The following is a 27835-nucleotide window of genomic DNA, read 5'->3' on the forward strand; positions in this document are numbered from 1 at the left end:
TAAAAAACCCATCCAGCCGGGTGCCAATAGAGGAAAAAACCAGAGAATGGCACAGTTGACTTTGTGAAAGGCTATGGCAGCTCAGGAAGTACAAAGATAATGTTTTCACAGTGACACAGGATGCCACGAGTGACTTTTATAACTAGTTACAGAGTGACAGGGAAAAATTTTAAGGGGATGAATATTGAAGGCAGGTTTAAAGGTGAGGGAAACAATATTTGACAACATAAAATATACAACAGGAGCTAACATGGGGATCAGGAAATAAATTTGACAATTAGTAGTTCAGTGGGAGAGGGGAAGGGCTAAGAGCAAGCCTCATGGATAACCTAAATTAATGGATTTATTAAGAAGCTATGAGACTAACTTCCAAAAGTTAATACCTATCATTCTTATTCAAGTTAAGTCTTCAACGTGTCTTGCCAGTTTCAAGGATTGATTGAAGTATGTACACCCAGATTCTTGTGTCTTACATACAATTTGGAAACTGCCATTTTAGTAAACATTGTTTCTTTCTAAGTGCTTCACTTCAGCAGTTTTCTATATTTACTGTTTTCTGCCACTTCAGGCAGCCTCTTATTTGTTCTTCTAATTGTCTCCCATATTTCCAAGGCCTGCAATTACCCGGATAATCTGCCTGCAGAACACGTCAACTCAATGTCCCTTATTCACTTTGTTAAACCAGGTTACAAAAACCTCACAATGGCACAGTTAGCTTCAACCTGATTCTTACTAATTACAGGTCAAACACAAAAAGAAAATTGCACCTGAAACAACAGATTTAGCGAAGTCTGCAGATTTAGTGGGTAAATCTGCTGACAACTCAAAACATCAGCATCACTGTTGTAGGCTACCAAGTGATATTAGGGTCAAAAAGTTATATTTTGCACAATTTGAAAGTATGTTGACGAAAAGTAACGTACACTAAAGACGTGGCTCATTCTTGACAATGAGAGTTCCTCTCAATGCTCGCAAATATGATGAATTTTAAAAACTACCCACACTTCATTAATTAAAGAACACAAATTCTACAAAATTGCCTGAAATTATAATAACAGAAAAAAATGCTACAGCCATAATCTTGAAGCGAATAGTTATCCAAAGCAAACCCAACTTGCTTTCAAAGACCACAGACGTTGCGGGAATAATCTCTACCCTTCTGTTGAGTATTGAGTGTGCACAGAATTCTTCCTTTAAATCGTTCCAATTTTCCAGGAACCTCAACTAGCTGCTGACCAGTACCTCCATGAAAGACCAATGAACAATTTTTCTTCTACTTCAGCCCTTCAAATACGCGGCATCGTTGTATGTTCATTGGGCAGATTACCAACAAAGAGTAGTCAGCAAGAATTGATTAGAAATTTCAGACGCTGTAACGGTTTTGAAAGGCAACAAGAACATTAACTATACACTAAAATCACCAATGTTTAACAGCCTTGGGGAAAAAGATGGTCGCCATGGAGATAAAGGACATTACTGAATGAGCGGTTTTCTGTACCTGTCGGAAACTTGCTCTTCCGTGAGCTTCTTGTCGCTCTGTAGTAGGATGGAAATGTAATGCCTGATTAAACCAACAAAAAAAGTGATGAAAACGATGGGCAAAACCACCCAGAGCCTGATATTGGAGTCCAGTAACAACTCCGGCTCCGCCATCTTTTGCAGGAAATGACGTTTCAAATCGCCCCGCCCTATTTATTGACAACATAATGTGTGTGACGTTATTACGTCCGGATACGTAACCGGTCCTCCAAGTCGCAGCCACTCTCCCCTTATTAGGTTCGCGTGTCAATATAAATTTATATCGAGGGAGAAAGTGCTGTTAGCGGTCATGCAAAAATAATATTAGGATTATCACGGGGTCTGTCTGTCAGTTTTAAAGGCTGCTTTAACGCTTTGAAACTTTTAAATCAGTGTATCTAGGGTGAAGATAACTATGCACCCGAATTTAGGTCTCCTTTACCCTGAGGAAAAGACTTATGATCCTGATGTGTGCCACTCATTAATTTTAAACATTTCTATAACTTTGTCCTTCATTCTCCTGCGTTTTAAAAAATGAAGACCCAGCCCGGCCAACCTCTTCTTTTAATTCAGGTCCTGTAGTCAAGGCAATTTTTCTGCATTCCTTCCACTGTAACCAGATCTGTCCTGTAACTGGGTGACCAAAACCTTTGAAGTGCGGCCTCATTACTCTGATAGTAATACTCTGCATGGTATTTTGTAGTTTCTCCCTGTATTTTAGTTTGCTCGCTTTTTTGCTTTATGTTTTATAATCACAGAATGCTGGGTCTTCAAGCAGAATGGTGGGTTGTCTGAACCACTCTCTGCAGAGTCCTGTGATTAAGGGAGGTACAGTTCCCATACCAGGCAATGATATAGCCAGTCAGGATGCTCTCAATTGTACTCCTGTAGAATGTTCTTAGGATTTGGGGCACATACCAAACTTTCTCAACTGTCTGAGGTGAAAGAGGCGCTGTTGTGCCTTTTTCACCACACAGCTGGTGTGTCCAGACCACGTGAGGTCCTTAGTGATGTGGATGCCAAGGAACTTAAAGCTGTTTACCCTCTCAACCCCAGATCCATTGATGTCAATAGGGGTTAGCTATCTCTATTCCTCCTGTGATCCACAACCAGCTTCTTTGTTTTTGTGACATTGAGGGAGAATCTGTTTTCTTGACACCACTCTGTCAGAGAGATGAAATCTTCCCTGTAGGCCACCTCGTTATTGTTTGAGATGAGGCTTATGGAATCTATGGAAGATAAGATCTATGGAAGGAAATAGATATTTGACATTTTGGGCCAAAACCCTTCATCAGGATATGCCCAGAGAATGTGTTCTACCAGTTAGTGAAATCATAGTGCATCAAATCTTCCCTGTTGCTCCCTTGCTATCTCCCATAACCCATGGTTTCTTTGTAACTCAAATCTATCGAATGACATTGAGTGCATAGCTCTCTGAGGTGCAGAATTCCAGTGATCCATCACTGTCTAGAGAAAGTAAATTCCTCAACTGCCTGAATTGAGTGATTCCATGTTATAAAACAAACAATGATGTCTCCTCTTCTCCCCCTCCCCCAAAGTTCGAAATAACCCCCACTAAGGGAAATCCCCTCTTAGTAACCACCTGGTCAAAGCTCTGTGAGAACCTTGCCTCTTATGTATGTCAAAGTGACAATAAATTCACTTTGAAAAGTACATGTATATCACCATATACTACCCTGTGATTCTCTTTCTTGTGGACATGCACAGGAGATTAGTGTGCAAACTTAAAGCACACGGTATTGGGGGTAAGGTATTGATGTGGATAGAGAATTGGTAGGCAGACAGGAAGCAAAGAGTGGGAATAAACGGGACCTTTTCAGAATGGCAGGCAGTGACTAGTGGGGTACCGCAAGGCTCAGTGCTGGGACCCCAGTTGTTTACAATATATATTAATGACTTAGACGAGGGAATTAAATGCAGCATCTCCAAGTTTGCGGATGACACGAGGCTGGGCGGCAATGTTAGCTGTGAGGAGGATGTTAAGAGGATGCAGGGTGACTTGGATAGGTTAGGTGAGTGGGCAAATTCATGGCAGATGCAATTTAATGTGGATAAATGTGAAGTTATCCACTTTGGTGGCAAAAACAGGAAAACAGATTATTATCTGAATGGTGGCCGATTAGGAAAAGGGAAGGTGCAACGAGACCTGGGTGTCATTATGCACCAGTCATTGAAAGTGGGCATGCAGGTACAGCAGGCGGTGAAAAAGGCGAATGGTATGCTGGCATTTATAGCAAGAGGATTCGATTACAGGAGCAGGGAGGTACTACTGCAGCTGTACAAGGCCTTGGTGAGACCACACTTGGAGTATTGTGTGCAGTTTTGATCCCCTAATCTGAGGAAAGACATTCTTGCCATAGAGGGAGTACAAAGAAGGTTCACCAGATTGATTCCTGGGATGGCAGGACTTTCATATGAAGAAAGACTGGATGAACTGAGCTTGTACTCTCTGGAATTTGGAAGATTGAGGGAGGATCTTATTGAAACATATAAAATCCTAAAGGGATTGGACAGGCTAGATGCAGGAAGATTGTTCCCGATGTTGGGGAAGTCCAGAACGAGGGGTCACGGTTTGAGGATAAAGGGGAAACCTTTTAGGACCGAGATTAGGAAAAACTTCTTCACACAGAGAGTGGTGAATCTGTGGAATTCTCTGCCACGGGAAACAGTTGGGGTCAGTTCATTGGCTATATTTAAGAGGGAGTTAGATATGGCGCTTGTGGCTAAAGGGATCAGGGGGTATGGAGGGAAGGCTGGTACAGGGTTTTGAGTTGGATGATCAGACATGATCATACTGAATGGCGGTGCAGGCTCGAAGGGCCGAAGGGCCTACTCCTGCACCTATTTTCTATGTTTCTATGTTTTAAATAATAATTACATCACGATCACGCACAACGACGCCAACATTCGCGCGGGGCGGGGCGCGCCCTGCCCAGGAGACGCATGCGCACTGACGTGTCTTCGCGCAGAATAATTACATCACGCACAACGACGCCAGCATTCGCGCGGCGCTGAGCGGGGAGGGGCGTGGCCTTTCCAGGAGACGCATGCGCGCTGACGTGACCGAAGTGGCGGGCTGAACAATTTTGGTGCTTTTGCCGGCTGCCGCTTAGAGTGCGGGGATCAGGCCCGACTAGCGCCATGGTGACCAAGAGAAGGCTCTCTAAGTCAGTCGATGATGACGAAGTGGTAAATTCCAAACAGCTATCAAGTAAGTGAACCGATATATTTATTATTTTAAGTGTTTATTATTGTGCTTGCTGAAACTGCTGTCTAGAGGGCTTCACAGTAGCTATCTCCAACAACCTACATTCGTCTGAGGTGTTTATTTGGCTCTGAGGGAAGATTCTCGTCCTTTCCGAAGATAAAGTGACAGAGGAGTGATACCAATATCTCTCTGAATCAAGTTATTCATTCCCACTGTTACTAGTCTTGAATCAATTAACGAAACTCCGGACAATTTAAATCACAGTTCCTTGGCAATCTACGAAATGGTGTAGTTGCATAACTTGAATTGCATGTTGAATTCTGTTTTTTGAGACCAGTAACTATATAAATTAAATTTACATCACTGAATAATTAGCTAGCAATATAAAACAGGTAATGCTTAATAGATGTTTGAATGAATAATTACCTATATTACTTGTGGGTAATCTTGATCCAGGTCCTAATGATGTGAACGTTGCAGGTTGTGTCTTTCAGATGAGGTGTTAAAGTATCCTATCACATTATTACAAAGAAGTAGGTGTGTGAGTGTTTAAGCCATGTTGCTATTTATGTAAGCTTTTTTGGGCTCAGTTTGCAGCTACGTTTCATTAGACATTTCAAAGTAAATACTAGACTTTTGTCAAAAATGTGAAATACAGGTCAACCTTCACTAATCCGACTACCTGTAATCTGGTTCCTTCTATAATCCACGCTGATTATGCTTAATATGATCCTTCTGTCATTTGGCATTTTCACTAATTCGGCACTCCTCAGGTCCCAATGGTGCCGGATTAGTGAAGATGGACCTGTATTAGAATGGTAAAATGTTATTAAAGTCATGCTGTAAGACTTAACAGTGTCCATGAAATATTGGACAGAGACAAACATAAAAGTTGCTGGTGAACACAGCAGGCCAGGCAGCATCTCTAGGAGGAGGTACAGTCGATGTTTCGGGCCGAGACCCTTCGTCAGGACTAACTGAAGCAAGAGTTAGTAAGAGATTTGAAAGTGGGAGGGGGAGGGGGAGATCCAAAATGATAGGAGAAGACAGGAGGGGGAGGGATGGAGCCAAGAGCTGGACAGTTGATTTGCAAAAGGGCCTCCTCTACTGTCAAGATGAAGCCACACACAGGTTGGAGGAACAACACCTTATATTCCGTCTGGGTAGCCTCCAACCTGATGGCATGAACATCGACTTCTCTAACTTCCGCTAATGCCCCACCTCCCCCTCATACCCCACCCGTTATTTATTTATATACACTCACACGTTCTTTCTCTCACTCTCCTTTTTGTCCCTCTGACTATACCCCTTGCCCATCCTCTGGGTTCCCCCCCCCACCTTTCCTTCTCCCTGGGCCTCCTATCCCATGATCCTCTCACATCCCTTTTGCCAATCACCTGTCCAGCTCGTGGCTCCATCCCTCCCCCTCCTGTCTTCTCCTATCATTTTGGATCTCCCCCTCCCCCTCCCACTTTCAAATCTCTTACTAGCTCTTCCTTCAGTTAGTCCTGACGAAGGGTCTCGGCCTGAAACGTCAACTGTACCTCTTCCTAGAGATGCTGCCTGGTCTGCTGCGTTCACCAGCAACTTTTATGTGTGTTGCTTGAAATTCCAGCATCTGCAGATTTCCTCGTGGTTGCGTTTTTAAATATTGGACAGATCTGTTTTTATAAAAAGCACTTTCTATGTAAATTTAATGTCATTAACTGATGTACTGTATAGGAGATATTGTATAGTTTAAATAATGTAACTATCTTAAAGACTGATAGACCTCTGATCACAGGTAAATCAAAACAATTGTGACTTCAGTACAGTGACTTCCAAACTTCATTTGTTGATGGAAATACTGTTGGTGCGCTTGACTGCTTGGAATACAAGATAACAAAGTAGAGTCTATTTTATCCTTTATCGTTATGTATAATCTCTGTAATGTTAATCTTTCCATCAAGCAGAATCCTGTTGCAGTTATAATTGATAATATTGTCACATGCACCATAATACAGTAAAAAGCTATTTTGCATGCCATCCATATGGATCATCTGAGAACACAAGCATATTGAGCTGATACAAAGAGAAAACCAGTAACACATTTCAGTATCTGGCATTACGGTTATAGAAGTGGAGTACAGGTAGACAAATAAGGTAAAAAGTCATTATGGGGTAGATTGTGAGATCGAGAGTTTATCTTTAATGTACAGGTGGCTTATCCTGGAGTTATATAATAGCAGGGTGCGAGCTGTTCTTGAGCATGTTTTCAAACTTTAATATTTTCTTCCCAGGGAAGAGGGGGGGGTGGGTGAAAAAAGAGAATGACCAAGGTGGAAGAGGTTTTTGATTACATTGTCTGCACTTCTTGCTGCCTCAGGAAAGCAGCCAGGGTCATTGGAGGAGTAGGCTAGATTTCATGATGGACTGAACTGTGTCCACAGCTCCCTGCAATTTCTTGCAGTGTCGGGCAGAACAGCTGGCATGTCACCTGCATACAGTGATTTCTATGGCACATGTATAAAAATGGATGCGGTTCAAAGGAACGTGGAATTTCTGCGGAAGTTGAGGCCCTTGTGTGCTTTCTCGCCCAGAGTGTCTACATCGTTGAACTAGAATAAGCTATCAGTGGTGATTAGATTTTGTTTTGCTGATATTGGGGGAACATTTGCTGTCTTGTCATCAAGCCACTAGGTACTTTGTCTATCCTGTCATTATTTGAGACCTGGCTCACGATGCTGGTATTATCTGCAAACTTGTAGAGGGAGTTGTACAGCAGAATCTAGCCACACGGTCATTGTATTATGATTGTATTGAGAGGAAAGTCAGGAACTGAGAAAGCAGTCTTGAGGGGCATGTAATGTCCAAAGGTGTAGGAAACTGAGATGTTTGGACTGTGTGATAACTAAATTCAAGGTGAGTTCACCCTTTCTTCCATCAATGGGCGTGTTTATTCCATCAGGGAAGAGGTATGGGAGCCTGAAGGCACGCACGTAATGTTTTAGGAACAGCTTCTACCTCTCCACTAAAAGGTTTCTGAGTGGTTCCTGAACCCATGAACAGTACGCCACTATTTTCCTCTCTTTTCACACCACTTATTTATTTACTTTTTAAAATATTTTTATCACAACTTATTGTTTTATTATGTATTGCACTGTACTGCTGCATAACAACAAATTTCACAACCTATGTTAGTGATAATAACAAAACAACAGGAATTCTGCAGATGCTGGAAATTCAAGCAACACACATCAAAGTTGCTGGTGAACGCAGCAGGCCAGGCAGCATCTGTAGGAAGAGGTACAGTCGACATTTCAGGCCGAGACCCTTTGTCAGGACTAACTGAAGGAAGAGTGAGTAAGAGATTTGAAAGTTGGAGGGGGAGGGGGAGATCCAAAATGGTAGGAGAAGACAGGAGGGGGAGGGATAGAGCCCAGAGCTGGACAGTGATAGGCAAAAGGGGATACGAGAGGATCATGGGACAGGAGGTCCGGGAAGAAAGACAAGGGGGGGGGGACCCAGAGGATGGGCAAGAGGTATATTCAGAGGGACAGAGGGAGAAAAAGGAGAGTGAGAGAAAGAATGTGTGCATAAAAATAAGTAACAGATGGGGTACAAGGGGGAGGTGGGGCCTTAGCGGAAGTTAGAGAAGTCGATGTTCATGCCATCAGGTTGGAGGCTACCCAGACGGAATATAAGGTGTTGTTCCTCCAACCTGAGTGTGGCTTCATCTTTACAGTAGAGGAGGTCGTGGATAGACATGTCAGAATGGGAATGGGATGTGGAATTAAAATGTGTGGCCACTGGGAGATCCTGCTTTCTCTGGCGGACAGAGCGTAGATGTTCAGCAAAGCGGTCTCCCAGTCTACGTCAGGTCTCGCCAATATATAAAAGGCTACATTGGGAGCACCGGATGCAGTATATCATCCCAGCCAACACACAGGTGAAGTGTCGCCTCACCTGGAAGGACTGTTTGGGGCTCTGAATGGTGGTAAGGGAGGAAGTGTAAGGGCATATGTAGCACTTGTTCTGCTTACAGGGATAAGTGCCAGGAGGGAGAGCAGTGGGGAGGGATGGGAGGGACGAATGGACAAGGGAGTCGCGTAGGGAGCGATCCCTGTGGAATGCAGAGAGAGGGGGGGAGGGAAAGATGTGCTTAGTGGTGGGATCCCGTTGGAGGTGGCGGAAGTTACGGAGAATAATATGTTGGACCTGGAGGCTGGTGGGATGGTAGGTGAGGACCGGGGAACCCTATTCCCAGTGGGGTGGCGGGAGGATGGAGTGAGAGCAGATGTACATGAAATGGGGGAGATGCGTTTAAGAGCAGAGTTGATAGTGTAGGAAGGGAAGCCCCTTTCTTTAAAAAAGGAAGACGTCTCCCTCGTCCTAGAATGAAAAGCCTCATCCTGAGAGCAGATGCGGCGGAGACAGAGGAATAGCAAGAAGGGGATGGCGTTTTTGCAAGAGACATGGTGAGAAGAGGAATAGTCCAGATAGCTGTGAGAGTCAGTAGGCTTATAGTGGACATCACTGGATAAGCTATCTCCAGAGACAGAGACAGAAAGATCTCGAAAGGGGAGGGAGGTGTTGGAAATGGACCAGGTAAACTTGAGGGCAGGGTGAAAGTTGGAGGCAAAGTTAATAAAGTCAACGAGCTCTGCATGCGTGCAGGAAGCAGTGCCAATGTAGTCGTCGATGTAGTGAAGGAAAAGTGGGGGACAGATACCAGAATAGGCACGGAACATAGATTGTTCCACAAACCCAACAAAAAGGCAGGCATAGCTAGGAACCATACGGGTGCCCATAGCTGCACCTTTAGTTTGGAGGAAGTGGGAGGAGTCAAAGGAGAAATTATTAAGAGTAAGGACTAATTCCGCTAGACAGAGCAGAGTGGTGGTAGAGGGGAACTGATTAGGAACGCGACTCCCTTGTCCATTCGTCCCCCCGTCCCTCCCCACTGATCTCCCTCCTGGCACTTATCCGTGTAAGCGGAACAAGTGCTACACATGCCCTTACACTTCCTCCCTTACCACCATTCAGGGCCCCAAACAGTCCTTCCAGGTGAGGCAACACTTCACCTGTGAGTCGACTGGGGTGATATACTGCGTCCGGTGCTCCCGATGTGGCCTTTTATATATTGGCGAGACCCGACGCAGACTGGGAGACCGCTTTGCTGAACATCTACGCTCTGTCCGCCAGAGAAAGCAGGATCTCCCAGTGGCCACACATTTTAATTCCACATCCCATTCCCATTCTGACATGTCTATCCACGGCCTCCTCTACTGTAAAGATGAAGCCACACTCAGGTTGGAGAAACAACACCTTATATTCCGTCTGGGTAGCCTCCAACCTGATGGCATGAACATCGACTTCTCTAACTTCCACTAAGGCCCCACCTCCCCCTCGTACCCCATCTGTTACTTATTTTTATGCACACATTCTTTCTCTCACTCTCCTTTTTCTCCCTCTGTCCCTCTGAATATACCTCTTGCCCATCCTCTGGGTCCGCCCCCCCCCCCCCCCCCCCGTCTTTCTTCCCGGCCTCCTGTCCCATGATCCTCTCGTATCCTCTTTTGCCTATCACCTGTCCAGCTCTTGGCTCTATCCCTCCCCCTCCTGTCTTCTCCTATGATTTTGGATCTCCCCCTCCCCCTCCAACTTTCAAATCCCTTACTCACTCTTCCTTCAGTTAGTCCTGACGAAGGGTCTCGGCCTGAAACGTTGACTGCACCTCTTCCTACAGATGCTGCCTGGCCTGCTGCGTTCACCAGCAACTTTGATGTGTGTTGCTTAGTGATAATAAGCCTGATTCTGACGCTATTATTGTACATTGTATTTTTGTTAGTTTGTTCAATTTTCCTTAATGAGTGATGTTATTTTCCTAAGGGGCAAAGAAGAGCAAAGCCGAAGGTAGAAAACAAATATCGTCTGCTGAGGAAGAAGAGGTGGATAATGATAATGTATTTGCACAGTTGCTGAAAGTAGCAGGAGTGATCCTGATATATGGAAACCAACCAAATAAGCTAAGTACGTTGTTCAAAAAACTATTATACTATTTTCATTTTTTGAATAAATATTTTCAAAGTTCTTTTGTAGGCAGTAAGTTTATTGATAAGAAAGCAAATTGCTGGAAGAACTCAGTGGGATGGGTAGCATCTGTAGAGGGAAATGGGCAGTTGACATTTTGGATCACCTGTTTGGTTTTTCACTCTAGATTCCAGCATCTACAATTTCTTGTGCCTCCTATGATTATCACGTGGAAGGATTGAACGTCATGTCCTCTGTAAATTAATTGGTTGATAACAGTTAAAATTTTATAATGTCTAATTTTAGTTGATGACATTTTCAAAATGTCTTTGGAAAGTTCAACAGGTCCAGTGCATTGGATGTGAGAGTTCTGCATTTGTTCTTCTATTTTGATGAAAAAGCAACTGCATTAGTCTGATGGAAGTTTCCATCTTAACCTTTTGCCCTTCTCATCTGGAGACTGCTTAATTTATCTTTGTATCTTTGGCATCTAACAGTTATTTGGGCCATTGTAGCCCAAGTATTTCCAGCCTTACTGAATATTTTTTCAACCATGCTTCCAACTAGATTCCTTCTATGGTGATTCTAGATAATCCAGTTCTTCAATTTTTTACATTTGCCTTTAAATCGGACATGACCTGAGCAATGAACAACCTTTGTCAGAGGGCATTACCAAGATGTCACCAGAGTTTAACTTTAATTAACTGGTGTATTTGTAAAGTTGATACTGTTCTTTTTGCAACAGATTAAAGGTGCCCTAATTCAAGTTCTGAGACAACAAGAGATTTATTAATCTTTCTACTTATCTGTTTGATACAACATGGTAACAGGCCCTTCCGGCCCAACAAGCTCACGCTGCCCAGTTTAAATATTCAAAGTAACTGGATACACACAAGAGTTGTGATTTTTCATTCAGTATTTTGCCCCCAAGACCAAAATGTGTTGTGATGTATTAAGTTATTTCATCATTGAATTTATTTAAACTAAAATTAGGCTTTCAATAGATAGGTAAATAGATAACTGAATAACAACTGAACAGAAGGCCTTTGAGATCCCAGAACATTTAGGAATCTGCCATTTTCTGTGTCTGTTTAAGTTATCTACTATTAAGTTTAACTTGTTTTAATATTTATTTTTGTAGCTTTAGACCAAGCAGTTTTTCAAAAGAAGCTTTACCAAGCTTTGAGGAAACACGCACGCTATCCTAATGTAAGTAGTAACATTAGTGCAATCACTCAGATCGAGTATGATGTTCTCCTAAGGGACTATCTATTGCTGGATCCTCAGGTGGTTGTAGAAGCCAATCTGGAATATACATATTGTGCAGTGTGGACAGGATGGCTGTGGTTGGCAGTTGGGTCTGTTGGTTGTTCAGTTTCTCCTTTTGCAGCTGCCACTTATTCTCTGTGGCACAGCAGAGGTCATTCTCATATAGCACAGCTCTCCCTTGAACAGGTTTCCTCCAGGCGTGTCTATTGAGCACATTGTCTTCACAGTGTCTAGATGTAATGTTGAATTTCTTCAGGCTGATTTTGACAATATCTTTGAAGCATTTCCTTTGCCCACCAGGGGCTCACTAACCTTGTTTGAACTAGGAGTAAAGGATCTTTTTAGGGAGAAATGTTAGGCATCCAGATGACATGACCTATCCACCGGAGTTGGTGTTGCTTTGTTGTGGTGGCAATGCTGTTTGTGTTGGCTTCCTCCAGGACACTTGCGTTAGTGTGTCTGTCCTTCCAGCTGATCCTTAAAATCGTTTGTAAGGATTTTTGGTTGTTTTATTCCAGGACTTCCACCTGTAAGTGGTCCATGATTCAGCTCTATACTGAATGTCAGAATCTCTCATTAGTGTAGTTACAGTATATTACTTTGTATCTTAGCTGGTATTTGCTAAGACCTGTTAGTAATAGCAGTTGGTCAATGATACATATTGGAACTATACTTTCACTACAATTCATATTTAAAATGACAATTTGGCTTTTTGATAATGCTTCATTTGAAGAAGCACAAGGACACACTTGTTTCTGAACACGCCAGAAGTAAAAGTTCCTGGTCTTATTTGATCCCGGCAAAGGAATCACTAGAGTTGCCCTTAAACATCCTGGCACTGGCAAGAAGCATCAGCCAAGGTGAATGCTACACTTCGATATTCAGTGATTTTGGTTAAATGTGTGAATGTTGTTACCATCTGAAGTAAGGGGGTTTTACTTCAGTAAGTAATCAAGAAATTGGGAAAGAAATTGTATGAAAAGAAATCTTTCACCTGCTCTTGTGCATTTTTGTGCAGTAACTTCAAACGGTGTGCTTGCACATTTTGAAACTCTGCTAGCCTCTTTGGTTACAGAAATATTAAATGGTATTTAAAAAAAAAGAAGTAATGTACTCTATTCTATTTGTAGATTGTGCAGGAATTTATAACTGGCATGGAGTCATACATCGAGAACAGGGATAAGTTCAGGAATTGCCTTTTACCTTGTGGGCAATCTCAAGAGGAAGAATCCAGGTATAATTGTGTTAATGAGATAACATTATTATTAGTGCTGGGCTGCCGGAAGATACTTCATGAGGGGTGATTGATAAGTTTGTGGCCTAAGGTAGAAAGAGTCAATTTTAGAAAACCTAGCACATTTATTTTTCCTACATTTACACACACAGTCCAGCAGACATGGAGCATACGGATCCTCGGTGTCTTGGACCTCCAGAAGTGGTCCATAGCAGGGGTGATTGATAAATTTGTGGCCTAGAGTAGAAGGAGATGAGTTATTAACTTCAAACTTTCTGCATTTTCACTCAAAGAGTTGAACTGCACGTGCATGTAACTCGAGCGGTATAACTCATCTCCTTTTATCTTAGGCCACAAACTTATCAATCACCCCCGCTGTGGACCACCTGGAGGTCCACGACGCTCTCGTTACATGCACGTGCAGTCCAACTCTTTGAGTGATAATGCAGGAAGTTTGAAGTTAATAACTCATCTCCTTCTACCTTAGGCCACAAACTTATCAATCACCCCTGCTGTGGCCCACTTCTACAAAGAAGGGATCCGTATGCTCCACGACCGCTGGACTAAGTGTCTACATGTAGGAAGGAGCTATGTTGAAAAATAAATGTGCTAGGTTAGGCCACGAACTTATCAATCACCCCTTGTACTGTGTGAAGCTATTTATATGGCACCCTAATTTTTGCCATTTTCATTTTTTTTTCCAGAAAATATTAAACCTTGTTCATTGGCATCTCACCCAACCTTTTATTGTAATAATACAAATCTAGGCAGAATCTGTGGCCGTTGATTCTGTTTAGTAGCAAAAGGTTTACTGATTGATGGTTGGTGGTTTTTCCTGACTCTAAACCAGAAGTGTGAATGCAATTTAGAATTCCACATCCTACCTATAAAAGCTGTATAATTGTGTACATTCTTTTGTTTGTTGTAGTAACACCGTAAATTATCAGGAAAGTCTCATAAAGCTGCTTCTTGGGATTGAGATTCTGCAGGTAAACAATTGCAGTAGTTATAGTTGGCATGCCAAATTACACATGTATAGTTTACTCAAGATGCTGTTATTTTCCTTTTTCTTCATAGCCTCCTATTATGAATATGTTATTTGAAAAAATTCCCGAATTTATGTATGATGGGTAAGACCTGTTTTTATTCATCATTGCAGTTAAGTAGTCTATACCTCAGTTATGGTGGGGGCATTGGCACTAATTTCTTTTCTTTATTAGAAATGGCATTTTTTTTTTAAAAAAGACAATAAAAAATTACTATTGAAATTTACTTTGCACACCACTTTGGGAAACTCCAGGTGCAGGGATAGTAATCAACATGTGATGTTTATTTTTGTAAATATTTATAATAGAAGTAGGAGAATAGCCAACACTGAATAAGTCTTTCTGTTATTACTCTATGAAGTATAACCACTTGACACTTTCAGAATTCATATTATTTTAGATTAGTGAATAATAACATTTACTCATACTAGGTAGGTCAACCATTGATTAACTATCAGACCTTATTGAATGTCATTTTCATTCTATCTCCTAAAGTAGTCATAGAAACAGCTCTCCTGACAGGAGAAAGGGCAATGGTGGGTTACTGGCACCTTAAAACCAGTCACTCTGCCCAGATGGGGCTCATCAGCTATGGTTGGCAGCTCGTGTAGGAGAAGGAAAACTCTGATCTCAAACCTCACTCACTCCCTTACGGCTATACCTGCTGATGGGGAAGGCTTTGGGAATAAACCCCGAGGAAAAATTTGGAGCTAGAGTCCCTAAGACAGTCCTGCATTGAGTTTAACACTGACTGCCAATTCCTACGATGCCACCAAACTGTGTCAGGCTATACCGTTTCTTTGGATTCATCAGCTGCTTGGAGAGGGGGAGCCTGCTGCATGGGCAACAGCTTGCTCTCTATATCATACCACTGTGACCATAAGACAAAGGAGCAGAAGTCAGCCATTCGGCTCATTGAGTCTGCTCCACCATTTTATCATGAGCTGATCCATTCTCCCATTTAGTTGCACTCCACCGCCTTCTCACCATAACCTTTGATGCCCTGGCTACTCAGATACCTCTCAATCTCTGCCTTAAATACACCCAATGACTTGGCCTCCACTGCCGCCCGAGGCAACAAATTCCATAGATTGACCATTCTCTGGCTAAACCACCCATAGATTCACCACCCTCTGTGGCTTGCATATATGTAATAACTAAGATGCAATCATGATCAATGCTGACCTATGGAGGGCCTCCAGACATGTAAAATAAAATCTTTTAGTATTTTGATATTACAAAATCCCTTTATGCATTTTTCTTCAATTCTAGTGTACCAGAAGATGGGATTAACATGCCAAGGCTTATCATCAATCAGTTTAAATGGCTGGACAGGATTATAGATAGTAAGGTAGGAATGTTGTTTTTCCATTTGGGTGTAAGTAAGTATTTTTTGAATGGAAGATCATGTTTATTCGCTTAATAAAAGAGAAATAAGAATGCTTTGTAGGTAATGGCTTTTAAGGAAGAATTTGGAATAATTTTTCAAAATTATACTACTTCTACTCCTTCCCTCTTTGTTATAATTACCCTCTTCCTAGACTGGCTACTTTTGGGGAAAGCTTTAGCTATTAATTAATCTTGAACATTTACCTGTTCATGTTGTAACAGCAGACTGTATATGGCACTTGAGTACTGAGCTATGTGCAATGTTGTAATCATTGCTTCTTTGGCTAGCTTGTTTTTTTTTTTTTTTTTTAACAGGAATTGACCAGTAAAGTCATGCAGCTGATTAATGTTGCACCCCTTGAAATCCAACGTGACATCATCACCAGCCTGCCAGAAATCCTTGAAGATGCTCAACATAATGAAGTTGCCAAGGAACTGAAGTAACCTAAATCTGATGCATATTCTTTTACATTTAACTTGGCGATTATGTTGGCTAGTACTTTTTATATTGTTGCAGAACTGAACCATAGATCACTGTTAAAACAGCCATACCAATTAAAACAAAGTTGGATACTGGAATTTCACAAGAGGCAACTCAGTGGTATAACCAGTATAGCCAGAGCCCCCTGTTCAGTCCTGACCATGGCTGCCGCCTGTGAGAAGTTTGCCCATTTTCCCTGTGGCTATATGGATTTCCTGCTGGTGCTTTGATTTACTCCTACGTCGCAGTGATGCGCGGTTTGGTAGGTTAATTGTCTGTTGTAAGTTGCCCCAAGTGTGTAGATGAGTGGTTTAAGATGGTACTGTTGAAGGCAGGCGACAACTTACTGGTGATTCCCAAGCAAGAAATACAACTAAGTACTTTACTAATAACACTTCTTTCTGTGAAAAATTATGGTAAATGATCACCATAAACAATGAAGAGGCGTGCACACGTGAGGGTCGCAGTGTGTGGGTGCGAGACGGAGTCGGAGAGAGGTCGAGTCATGTTCAGGGAGGAGTAGGAGCAATGCTTGGGATGGAGTTGGGGCGAGCTAAGCGGAGAAAATTCAGAGCAGAGGAATGGGGAGCAAGGTTTAATTGATCTAAGTGCTGGGCTGATTTGAAAAGATTGGGTACATGGTGGCGGGATCCAGGCCCAGAGCATTTTGAAATGACAAAATGCAGGTCCTAGAGTGTGGAATGACCCAATCTTTGGATGATTTAAGCGCCGGGCCAGATGGATTGAAAGGGCTGGGTTTTGGGACCAGAGGCGACGTTTTGCTCTGCTTTGTGTTGAACTGAGGCTGAGGCTGGGGGCCTACTCCAGGCTTTATGTCTGAGGACTCACTTTCATTCTAAGTGCTATAAGACCATAAGATATAGGAACATAATTAGACCATTTGGCCCATCAAGTCCGCTCCGCCATTGCATCATGGCTGATCCAATTTTCCTGTCAGCCCCAATCTGCTGGTTTCTCCCCTTATCCCTTCATAAGATAAGAGAAAACTTTATTTATCCCAAAGGAAATTATTGTTGCAAGGTTGCTCAGTCAGAAATATATACTTTAAAATACAAAATTCAAGCAAAACAATACAAAATATGCATTAAAAGCTAATAATGCGAAACAGAGATGTGCAATGAAACCTTATAGTTACAGGTTTCCCGGCCATCCGAAGGTAGAGCGTTCGTATGAAACGGTTTGTAAGCCGGAATGTGGTGAAGTGAAGAAGCAATTACCATTTATTTATATGGGAAAAATTTGTGAGCGTTCGCAAACCCAAAAATAACCTACCAAATCATGCCAAATAACACATAAAACCTAAAATAACAGTAACATACAGTAAAACCAGGAATGATATGATAAATACACAGCCTATATAAAGTAGAAATAATGTATGTACAGTGTAGTATCACTTACGGGAATCTGGAAGACAGCACTGAGCACACTGATGATGGTGTGTTAGGCTGAGTTGTCGGAGGTTGAGGTGGTGCAGTGGTCCCTACCTCCAGGCAGTGAACCAATACCGATCCGCGGAGAATGCAGCGGTAGCCGGGACGCACCCAGTACATCTTTAAGAAAAAAGCCATAATAAACAAGCTAATTAATTAGGTGCTGCCCGGCATGTAAATACTGGCCCAGATCAGAGGCAACACAATTGGCAATCGCCTCTGAATCCACCTGAATCTCTGTGAGCTTGCTCCCAAGTGAAGCAAGCTGTATCTATTAAAAGAACTGGAGAAAACAAAGAACGTGATTCTCACAGTGCTGTCTGGCTCATCCATTGAAGCAGGAAGATAATGGCTTACTCAACTCCAATATGTGGTTGGTATGCTAACTGCAGGGGGTTCATGTCCTAACTAATCAAGAATCTATCAACCTCTGCCGTAAATATACATAAAAACTTGGCTTCCACAGCTGCCTGTAGCAGAGACTTCCACAGATTCACCACACTCTGGAAAAGGAAATTCCTCTGCATCTCTATTCTAAAAGGACACCCCTCTATTCTGAGGCTGTGTTCTCTGGTCTTATACTCTCCCACCATAGGAAACATCCTTTCCGCATGCACTCTATCAAGGCCTCTCACTGTTCAGTAGGTTTCAATGAGGTCACCTGTCATTATTCTAAATTTTAGATTTAGATTATGAGGACACTCAGTCCTCGTTCATTGTCATTTAGAAATGCATGCATTAAGAAATGATACGATGTTCCTCCAGAGTGATATCACAAAAAAAAAGGACAAACCAAAGACTAACACTGACAAGACCACATAATTATAACATACAGTTACAGCAGTGCAAAGCAATACCATAATTTGATAAAGAGCAGACCATGGGCACAGTAAAAGAAAGTCCCAAAGTTCCAATCAACTCTCGATAGCAGGCAGCAAAAGGGAGAAACTCTCCCTGCCATAAACCTCCAGGCGCCGACAACTGCCGATGCATTGGAAGCACCTGACCACAGCCGACTCTGAGTCCGTCTGAAAACTTCGAGCTCCGACCAGCCCCTCCGATACAGCCTCCCGAGCAGCATTCTCTGCCAAGTGCTTCAACCCCACCCCGGCCGCTGAACAATAAGCAAAGCCGAGGACTCGGGGCCTTCTCCTCTGGAGATTCTGGATCACACAGTAGCAGCGGCAGCGAAGAAGGCATTTCAGAAGTTTCTCCAGATGTTCCTCCGTGCTCTCACATCTGTCTCCATCAAATCAGGATTGTGCACGGCACCCTACTTGACAGATAACAGATATCATTTCACCGGAGTGGCCGCTGCATGCTGCGTCGCACCATCTTCTCCTCCTGCGTGTGAATTCCAGAGAATACAGGCCCAGAGCCATCAAATGCTCTTCATATGACAAGTTATTCATCCTGGTATAATTTTCACAAACCTACTTTGAGCCTTCTCCAGTTTTAGCACATCCTTCCAAGATGATGGGCTCAAAACTGGTCACAATACTCCAAGTGAGGCCTCACTAGTGCTTTATAAAGTTTCAACATTACATCCTTGCTTTTATATTCTAGTCCTCTTGAGAAGAATGCTAACATTGCATTTTCCTTCCTCACCACACTCAATCTGCAAATTAATCTTCAGAATCAGGTTTATTATCAAATCAAGTCAATTTTATTGTCATTTCAACCATAGCTGCTGGTACAGTACACAGTAAAAACGAAACAACGTTCCTCCAGGACCATGGTGCTACATGAAACAACACAAATACACTAGACTACCTGACACAACACAAAACTACATTAGACTACATGAAACAACACAAAACTGCACTAGACTACCTGAAACAACACATAACTACACTAGACTATGAGAAACAACACAAAACTATATTAGACTTCAACCCTACATAAAGTGCACAAAACAGTGCCAGACAGTACAATAATTAATAAACAAGACAATAGGCACAGTAAAGGACAAATTACAATATAATAATAAATGATGTAAATGTAAATATAAACAATGTAAACAATGTTTTAGAAGGAATTGAGAAAGAAATAAGCAAAAATTGTAAAGGGAGTGGAGTGGTGTTCAGGTGAGAGTGTGTGTGTAGGTTGGTGTCAGACTAGACTGGAAATTGAGTAGTCTAATAGTTTGGGGGAAAAAACTGTTACATAGTCTGGTCATGAGAGCCCGGATGTTTCGGTACCTTTTGCCAGATGGCAGGAGGGAGAAGAGTTTGTCTGAGGGTTGCGTGGGGTCCTTCACAATGCTGTTTGCTTTGTGGATGCCGTGTGTGGTGTAAATGTCTGTAATGGCAGGAAGGCAGACCCCGATGATCTTCTCAGCTGACCTCACTATCCACTGCAGGGTCTTGCAATCCGAGACGGTGCAATTTCTGAACCAGGTAGTAATGCAACTGCTCAGGATACTCTCGATACATCCTCTGTAGAATGTGGTGAGGAGGATGGGGGGGGGGGTGGAAGATTATTTTTTCAGCCTTCACAGAAAGTAGAGACGCTGCTGGGCTTTCTTGGCTACAGAGCTGGTGTTGAGGGGCCAGGTGAACACCAAGAAATTTGGTGCTCTTAACGATCTCTACGGAGGAGTCGTCGATGTTCATCGGAGGGTGGTTGCTCCATGCTCTCCTGAAGTCAACAACCATCTCTTTCGTTTTGTTCACATTCAAATACAAGTTGTTGGCTCTGCACCAGTCCGTTAGCCACTGCACCTCTTCTCTGTATGCTGACTCGTCCTTACAGATGAGGCCCACCACGGTCATGTCATTGGCAAACTTGATGTAATTCAAGCTGTGTATGGCTGCACAGTCATGGGTCAGCAGAGTGAACAGCAGTGGACTGAGCACACAGCCCTGGGGGGGCCCCTGTGCTCAGTGTGATGGTGTTGGAGATGCTGCTTCTGATCCGGACTGACTGAGGTCTCCCAGTCAGGGAGTCTAGGATTCTGTTGCAAAGGGAGGTGTTCAGGCCCAGTAGACTCAGCTTTCCAATCAGTTTCTGAGGAATGATTGTGTTGAATGCTGAACTGAAATCTATGAATAGCATTCGAACGTACGTGTCTTTTTTGTCTAGGTGGGTGAGGGCAGGTGGAGGGCGATGACGATGGCACCTCGAGTGGTTGGGACGATATGCGAACTGCAGGGGGTCCAGTGAGGGGGGCAGCAGGGTCTTGATGTGCCTCATGACGAGCCTCTCAAAACACTTCATGATGTTGGATGTGAGTGCAACTGGACAGTAGTCGTTGAGGCAGGACACTGAAGACTTCTTTGGCATGGGGACGGTGGTGGTGGCCTTGAAGCACATTGGAACAACAGCGCCGCTCTGGGAGATGTTGAAGATGTCAGTGAGAACATCTGCCAGCTGGTCCGTACATCCTCTGAGCTCTCTGCCAGGAATATTGTCCAGTCTAGCAGCCTTCCGTGGGTTGTGTGATGAGGTCTTGAATTACCCCTATGAACTATGCTTTTAAAAGAGAGAGAGAGAGAGAGGTGTCCAACACAGACACCTTGTTATTAAGAGAGAATGAGGCGAAGACTGTTCACAGTTTGTTTGGAATTTCTGCAAGGACACTAGCAGCTTCTAAGTTCCTACAGAGAGAGAAGGGAGGAGCTACTTGATGGACAGCTGGTGTTCAGCACAACAGTATTTAAACCAGCGTAAGTGCTCGTTTCACAGGAGGGGACATGCAGACGCACTAGGGTGTGGTGAAGTTACCTCTATCCTGTTCAGGTGCCCACGAGTGTGGGACTGTGGATCGATTACGAGGTATCGATCTGTGATTATCAGTGCATGAAAGAGCGACCTTGTGGAGTCTACTAGTGTGTCTAACCCTTGCCGGGGTTGGTAGACTATCACTCGAAGACGGTACTCTTAAGTTGGTCAAGTTTGGCTAACTTGGAAGTTTCGGAGGACAACGGGAAGATCGACGGCATCAGCTCACCTGAAGAACCAAACACCTCTCTCTCTCCATCACTACTCAACTCAATACCATGAACTGAACTGAACTTTACTCATCACCGTCAGACTGTATCCATTTACCACTAGGCTTGAAGAAGCTTGGTTTTTCTAAGTCCACACTTGTATATAAAATCATTGCTAACCTGTTTGATATATCTGCATTTATATTACTGTATTGCGTAGTTACTAATAAATGCCATTAGTTAATAACAATACCAGACTTCAAAGTGTTTTCCATTTCTGCTGGTTCTTTAACCTGTCATGGGGTACGTGACAGTTGACCCTGCCTAGAGTCCCAAAAGATGTCCTGGGTATTTTGTAGGCTAGTACCCAAGATGGAGCTGACTAGATTTACAACCTTCTGCAGCTTCTTTCGGTCCTGTGCAGTAGCCCCCTCCATACCAGACAGTGATGTAGCCTGTCAGAATGCTCTCCACGGTACAACTATAGACATACCAAATCGCTTCAAACTCCTAATTTGGAGGAGAAGATGGTGGCACGATGCAGTGTGCAGCGGCCACTCCGGTGAATGATATCTGTTATCTGTCAAGTAAGGTGCCGTGCATAATCCTGATTTGATGGAGACAGACATGAGAGAACGGGGGAACATCTGAAGAAACTTCTGAAATGCCTTTTTCGCTGCTGCTGCTACTGTGTGATCCAGAATCTCTGGAGGAGAAGGCCTCGAGTCCTTGGCTTTGCTTGTTGCTTGGCGGCCGGGGTGGGGTTGAAGCGCTTGTCAAGATAATGCGCAGTGTCGGAGGGCTGGTCGGAGGCTCGAAGTTTTCGGAGGGACTCAGAGTCGGCTGTGGTTGGGTGCTTCTAATGCATTGGCAGTTGTCGGCGCCTGGAGGTTTATGGCAGGGACAGTTTCTCCCTTTTGCCGCCTGCTATCGGGACTAACGGGAGTCGATTGGAACTTTGAGACTTTTTTTTACCGTGCCCCTGATCTACTCTTTATCAAATTATGGTATTGCTTTGCACTGCTGTAACTATATGTTATAATTATGTGGTCTTTGGCTTGTCCTGTTTTTTTGTGATATCACTCTGGAGGAACATTGTATCATTTCTTAACGCATGCATTTCTAAATGACAATAAACGAGGACTGAGTTTCATCATAATCTAATCTAATCTAATAAAGTATAGCCACCGTCTTGCCTTCTTTATGACTACATCAATATGTTGGGACCAGGTTAGTTCCTGAGATCTTGACACCCAGGATCTTGAAGCTGCTCACTCTGTCCACTCCTGATCCCTTTAGGGAATCTTGTGCAAGGACTCCCAAGTCCCTTTGCACTGTGTCTTTGTATTTTCTCTCCATTTAGAAAATAGTCAACCCTTTCTTTTCTTCTTGCAAAGTGCATGACCATACACTTCCCAAAACTGCATTCCATCTACCATTTCTTTGCCCATTCTCTTAATCTGTCTAAATCCTTCTGTAGCTTCTCTACTTCCTCGAAACTACCTGCTCATCATCTGCAAACTTTGCAACAAAGCCATCAATTCCATCATCCATATCATTGACATATATTGTAAAAAGAATCAGTCCCAACACAAACCCCTGTGGAACACCGCTAGGCACCAGCAGGCAGCCAGAAAAGACTCACTTTATTCCCACTCTTTGCCTCCTGCCAGTCAGCCACAGCTTTATCCATGCTAGAATCTTCCCTGTAATTCCATGGGCTTGTAGCTTGTTAGGCAGCCTCATGTGTGGCATCTTGTCAAATGCCTTCTGAAAATCCAAGTACAGGTTTCCCCGCTATCCGAAGGTAGAACATTCCTATAAAACGGTTCGTGAGCTGGAATGTCATAAAGTTCATAGTTACACCTTTTTAATAAATTTAACCAAGCAGGGTTTGTAACTGTAAGGATGTTGGTGTTCTAGGCAGTAGTTCAGATTAAAACAAGTATTAAATTTCGCAGCTCCAGTTTACAGCAATTCTTCATTGTCTTCACAAGTTTGTTTTGATTAAAACCTTCACTTTTAATATTACATATGTTATATGACGTATCACAAGATATTAAAATAACCTCAGCATGAACACTATAGACTGTTGCATCAGTTGCTTTTGTTTAAATTATATGCCGCATTGTCTTGGCATAGCTTAGAAATTTTCACCTTCAAATTTGTTTCCATTTGTTGTGTACCAGGGTCATTCTTGAACTATATTTAAAACTATGTTTAGGTTGGTTCACATTTCCAGTGAGTTTGACATGTTTTCATTTTCTGTTACAGTTCCTTGCTACAACAGAACACCCGTTTGACTGTGGCCATCTTGGATGCTTTGTCTAGTCTTAACCTGTGTGCTGAGCTCCTAGTGGAGGTGAGGCTTATCGAGTTCTCCTGCCCTGATTTAGCAGTATTGTCTCCCTGCTCACCTACGGAATGTGAGGAACTCTAATATAATCATAATGCTTTCTCCTAAGTTGATTTCACGGACTGCAAATTGATAATAGAAAATAAGATGGTATTGTAAAGTTGGGGTACATGTCGGCACACTATAACTTGATGGAAAGGCAGGGAAGAAAAAGTAGACTCTTTTTGCCCTGCTGGAAATTTTCATGCAGGAATTCATTGCCTGAAAACATGAGTGAGTAAAGATTTAGTAGTAACTTTAAGATCAAAAGGAAAGCATTTATATAGGATATTGAATCTCATAAAATGCTTTAGAGGGATGTCATCCCCTGAAGCCAAAAGAGATATCAGTTATATGGTAGAAGCATCTTTTTTAGGGTAAGTCTTAAAGATGGAGAGGGTCCAGAGGAGGTTCACAAGAATGATCCCAGGAACACAAGGGTTAATGTACGAGAAGCATTTGATTATCCTGCGCCTGTACTCATCAGAATTTAGAAGAATGAAGGCGGAGCTCATTGAAACCTATTTAATTTTGAAAAGTCTTGATAGAACAGGTATGGAGAGGATGCAGCTTATTCTGAATGCTCTAATTTCCTTTTACATCCCAACGACATATGGGTTGATAGGTAAATTCAGCTCTCTAAATTACCCATAGTATATATTTAAAGGGTAGAATCGAGGGGGAGTTGATGGGAATGTAGGCACATTAGGTAAGAGGATGTGGTGGGCGAATAGGATTGCTCTGTGAGCTGGCATGTGCCAAATGACCTCTTATATCACATGGAAATTTGAAATACCTCTTTAGCCACTGGATGAAATACACTCAGTACTCCTAGCTCTGTTGCAGGAAGTAATTAGCATTAATTATTCAAAGTTGTTACATTTTTTTAAAGAGTTTTTGATGACATTTCCATTGCTCCAGGCATACATGGCCCACGACCTCACAAAGTGGTGAAGAAGCATACGATCAGCATTGGAACTTTTTGTCAGGACTGTAAGGAAGCCTTACATGATTTGAAGGAGTGCACTACCTCACAAACTTCCTTCTCATTGTCCTGTCAAGGAGCCCCTGTCCTAATTTGAGATGCCATGGTATCTTGTCAGTGTTCTCTGGAACCAAAGAATAGACATAGAATCAAGTCCAGGAGTTTCCTAAGAAGAGGGGATGTTGAAGAGAAAATCTGCAGGTGTTTGGTCTGATTTTCGGCTCTGAAAGAGATGGACCAAGAAGGTTAAGATAAAAGGCTTTCTGCTCTCTTTTTTGACTTGTGGTGATGACACACAATTCATTGGAAGTGAGTGGAAAGTTTATTTTGAAAGCAAGCTCAAACTGTTTTTGAACTCCAATTTTGAAGATGGTTTTCTATGGGCAAATACAGCAACATTTTGCGCCTGTCAAATTATTGGAAGCTGTCTGTTTTGTGACTGTGAAACAATTATATCACATCTTGTTTCAACAAATACATCTGCAATCAGCTGACAGAATTCAGGCAAGGTAGTGTAGTGGTTAGCCCAGTGCCTTACAGTACCAATGACCTGTGTTCATTTCACACCGCTGTCTGTCAGGAATTTGTATGCTCTCCCTTGACCAATTGGGTTTCTTCCTGGTACTCCGGTTTCCTCCCATGGTCTGAGGACACACAGGTTATTAGGTTAATTGATCATTGTAAATGATTAGGCTAGATCTCAATAAATTTAAAAATTTTAATTTAAAACAACTAAATAATCAATAATTACAAACTCTTCAAAGCGTGAATTTGCTGTATTATAGTATCATAGAAGAGTATAGTACAGAAATGGATTCTTCTGGCTTTTCTTGTCCATGTTGATCTTGATCTACTTTGATCCTATTTGTCCACGTTAGGCATGCCTTCCCTTATGCCTTTCCTAGCCCTATACCTCCCTGTTAAACATTGAAATTGTATCTCCCTCCACCACCTGCTCTGTCAGCTTGTTCTACATATTCACCATCCTCTGAAAAATCTTAACCTATAAATCTTCAAATTTCTCTCCTCCCATCTTTAACATGTGCCCTGCAACTCTAAGGCCGGGGGTGGGGGGGGTGACAATCTGACTATCCATCCTATCAATCCTCTCATAATGTTATAAATCTCTAAGGTCATTCCTCAGTCTCCTTTGTTGCATCAGCTGATATCAGGTAATGTCATAGATGAGTAAGTGAAACTTTCTGGTCAAATAGTTCAATTTTACCTCATATTCCTTGACCAATGTGGTTCACAGTGTGTTGGTATTTTGAAAATGACTTGGGGTGAAGTATACATTTAAGATATGAAGTTAAAGGCGGGTGTAATGACATAAAATAGAGTAAATTAGGAGGATTTTACTGTATGTGGGGAAAAATACTGTCCAGCCTCATTTAATTTTTTTAAATATAATTTACAGGTGCGTCATAGTGTCATGTCAACTCTGTCTGCAGTAAAACTTGATGATCTTCCTGTAGTTGTCAAGTTTATTCTTCATGCAATCACAGCAGCAGATGCTACAGAGGTAAAGTACATCAAAGCTGTAATGAATTTTTGTACACAAATCAGCAGCTATGAATGACTGTCAGCTGTCCTTGGGAATATAAACTACCTGACTGACTATTCTCTTGTAGAACGTGAATAAACACAGGTTGTCTTGATGTTTCTTCTGACTTCCATTTTATTGATGTACTGCATTGATTTTGGGAGTTTTGGGATGGAATTTGAAAGCTTGGCTGCTGTGTTGCTGGTTCTTGTAATACTGTCACTTTTGCTATTTAACATGAAACTGCTTGGTATAATTACAGGATTCTATGTAGAGATGGGTTTGTCTTTGTTTCAGCCTGAGCTCTTTTATTACCATCCTTCAGGAACAATGTATAGTGATAATCTAACACCAATGGGACTATAGTAGTGCTGGACTAGCAAACTGTCTGGATGATAGGGTGTTGCACCTGTCAATACCCAAAAATGTTTCTGTTTCATTTTTCTGACATGTTACACAGTATAATAATTAATTTCTGTGGTGAACAGGAGGTATTTAAGCACTCAAAGCTCTGGCTCTGGCTGCCAACCTGCCCTTAGTGTTCCATATCCAAATCCCAGCACCGACCTCATACCTGGCCCGTACACGTTCTGGTCCTGGTCCTGGCCACACACCAGACCCGAGCCGCAGGTTGCGCACCCTGCTTGTATTCTGGTCCCCAGCTCACATTCTGGACTGAAAAGTGAGCCAGATGCAAGATTACATGCCTTTAAGTTAGTGTAGCATAAAATAAGACCGTAAGACACAGCAGTTGAATTAGGCCATTATGGCACATCGAGTCTGCTCTGCCATTTCATCAAGGCTAATCCATTTCCCTCTCAACCCCATTATCCTGTTTTCTCCCCGTAACCTTTCACACCCTGACTAATCAAGAACATCTCAACCTTCGTCTTAAATACACCCAATGACCTGCCCTCCATAGTAACCTGTGGCAACAAATTCCACCAATTCACCACCCCCTGGCTTAAGAAATTCTTCCTCTTCTCCATTTTAAATGGATGGCCCTCTATTCTGCAGCTGTGCCCTCTGGTCCTAGACTCTCCCACCATAGGAGAGATCCTCTCCACGTCCACTCTATCTAAACTTTCCAACATTTAGTAGGTTTCACTGAGATCCCCCTCCTTCTAAATTCCAATGAGTAAAAGTCCAGCGCCATCAATCGCTGCTCATTTGATAAGGTTTTCATTCCCAGAATTATTTTTGTGAACCTCCAATGTCAGTACGTCCTTACTTAAATAAGGGACCCAAAACTGCTCACAATACTTCAATTAAGACCTCACTAGTGCTTTGTAAAGCTTCAATATTACATCCTTGCTAGATAATTAGATTTATTGCTCTCCTAGATGAAGAT

At 42.5% G+C, this 27835-nt stretch overlaps 2 protein-coding genes across 2 annotated transcripts in view; one reads left to right on the plus strand and one right to left on the minus strand.

Annotated features, from left to right (window-relative positions):
* LOC140211285 (ER membrane protein complex subunit 3) overlaps positions 1-1665 on the minus strand; it is a 29468-nt gene extending 27803 nt beyond the window's left edge. The window contains exon 1 of the mRNA XM_072280998.1: positions 1499-1665. Within this exon, the coding sequence (XP_072137099.1) occupies positions 1499-1653 (155 nt within the window). The 5' untranslated portion in view covers positions 1654-1665. The remainder of the gene's footprint in view (positions 1-1498) is intronic.
* Positions 1666-4589: 2924 nt separating this feature from the next.
* The window catches only part of fancd2 (FA complementation group D2), a 174055-nt gene continuing 150809 nt past the window's right edge, over positions 4590-27835 (plus strand). The window contains exons 1-10 of the mRNA XM_072281001.1: positions 4590-4750; positions 10619-10759; positions 11901-11968; positions 13159-13262; positions 14191-14251; positions 14340-14392; positions 15581-15659; positions 16013-16137; positions 23836-23923; positions 26359-26463. Of these exons, the coding sequence (XP_072137102.1) occupies positions 4681-4750; positions 10619-10759; positions 11901-11968; positions 13159-13262; positions 14191-14251; positions 14340-14392; positions 15581-15659; positions 16013-16137; positions 23836-23923; positions 26359-26463 (894 nt within the window). The 5' untranslated portion in view covers positions 4590-4680. The remainder of the gene's footprint in view (positions 4751-10618; positions 10760-11900; positions 11969-13158; positions 13263-14190; positions 14252-14339; positions 14393-15580; positions 15660-16012; positions 16138-23835; positions 23924-26358; positions 26464-27835) is intronic.

This window comes from Mobula birostris, chromosome 16 (genome assembly GCF_030028105.1).
Source record: "Mobula birostris isolate sMobBir1 chromosome 16, sMobBir1.hap1, whole genome shotgun sequence".
Classification (NCBI taxonomy): Eukaryota; Metazoa; Chordata; class Chondrichthyes; order Myliobatiformes; family Myliobatidae; genus Mobula; species Mobula birostris.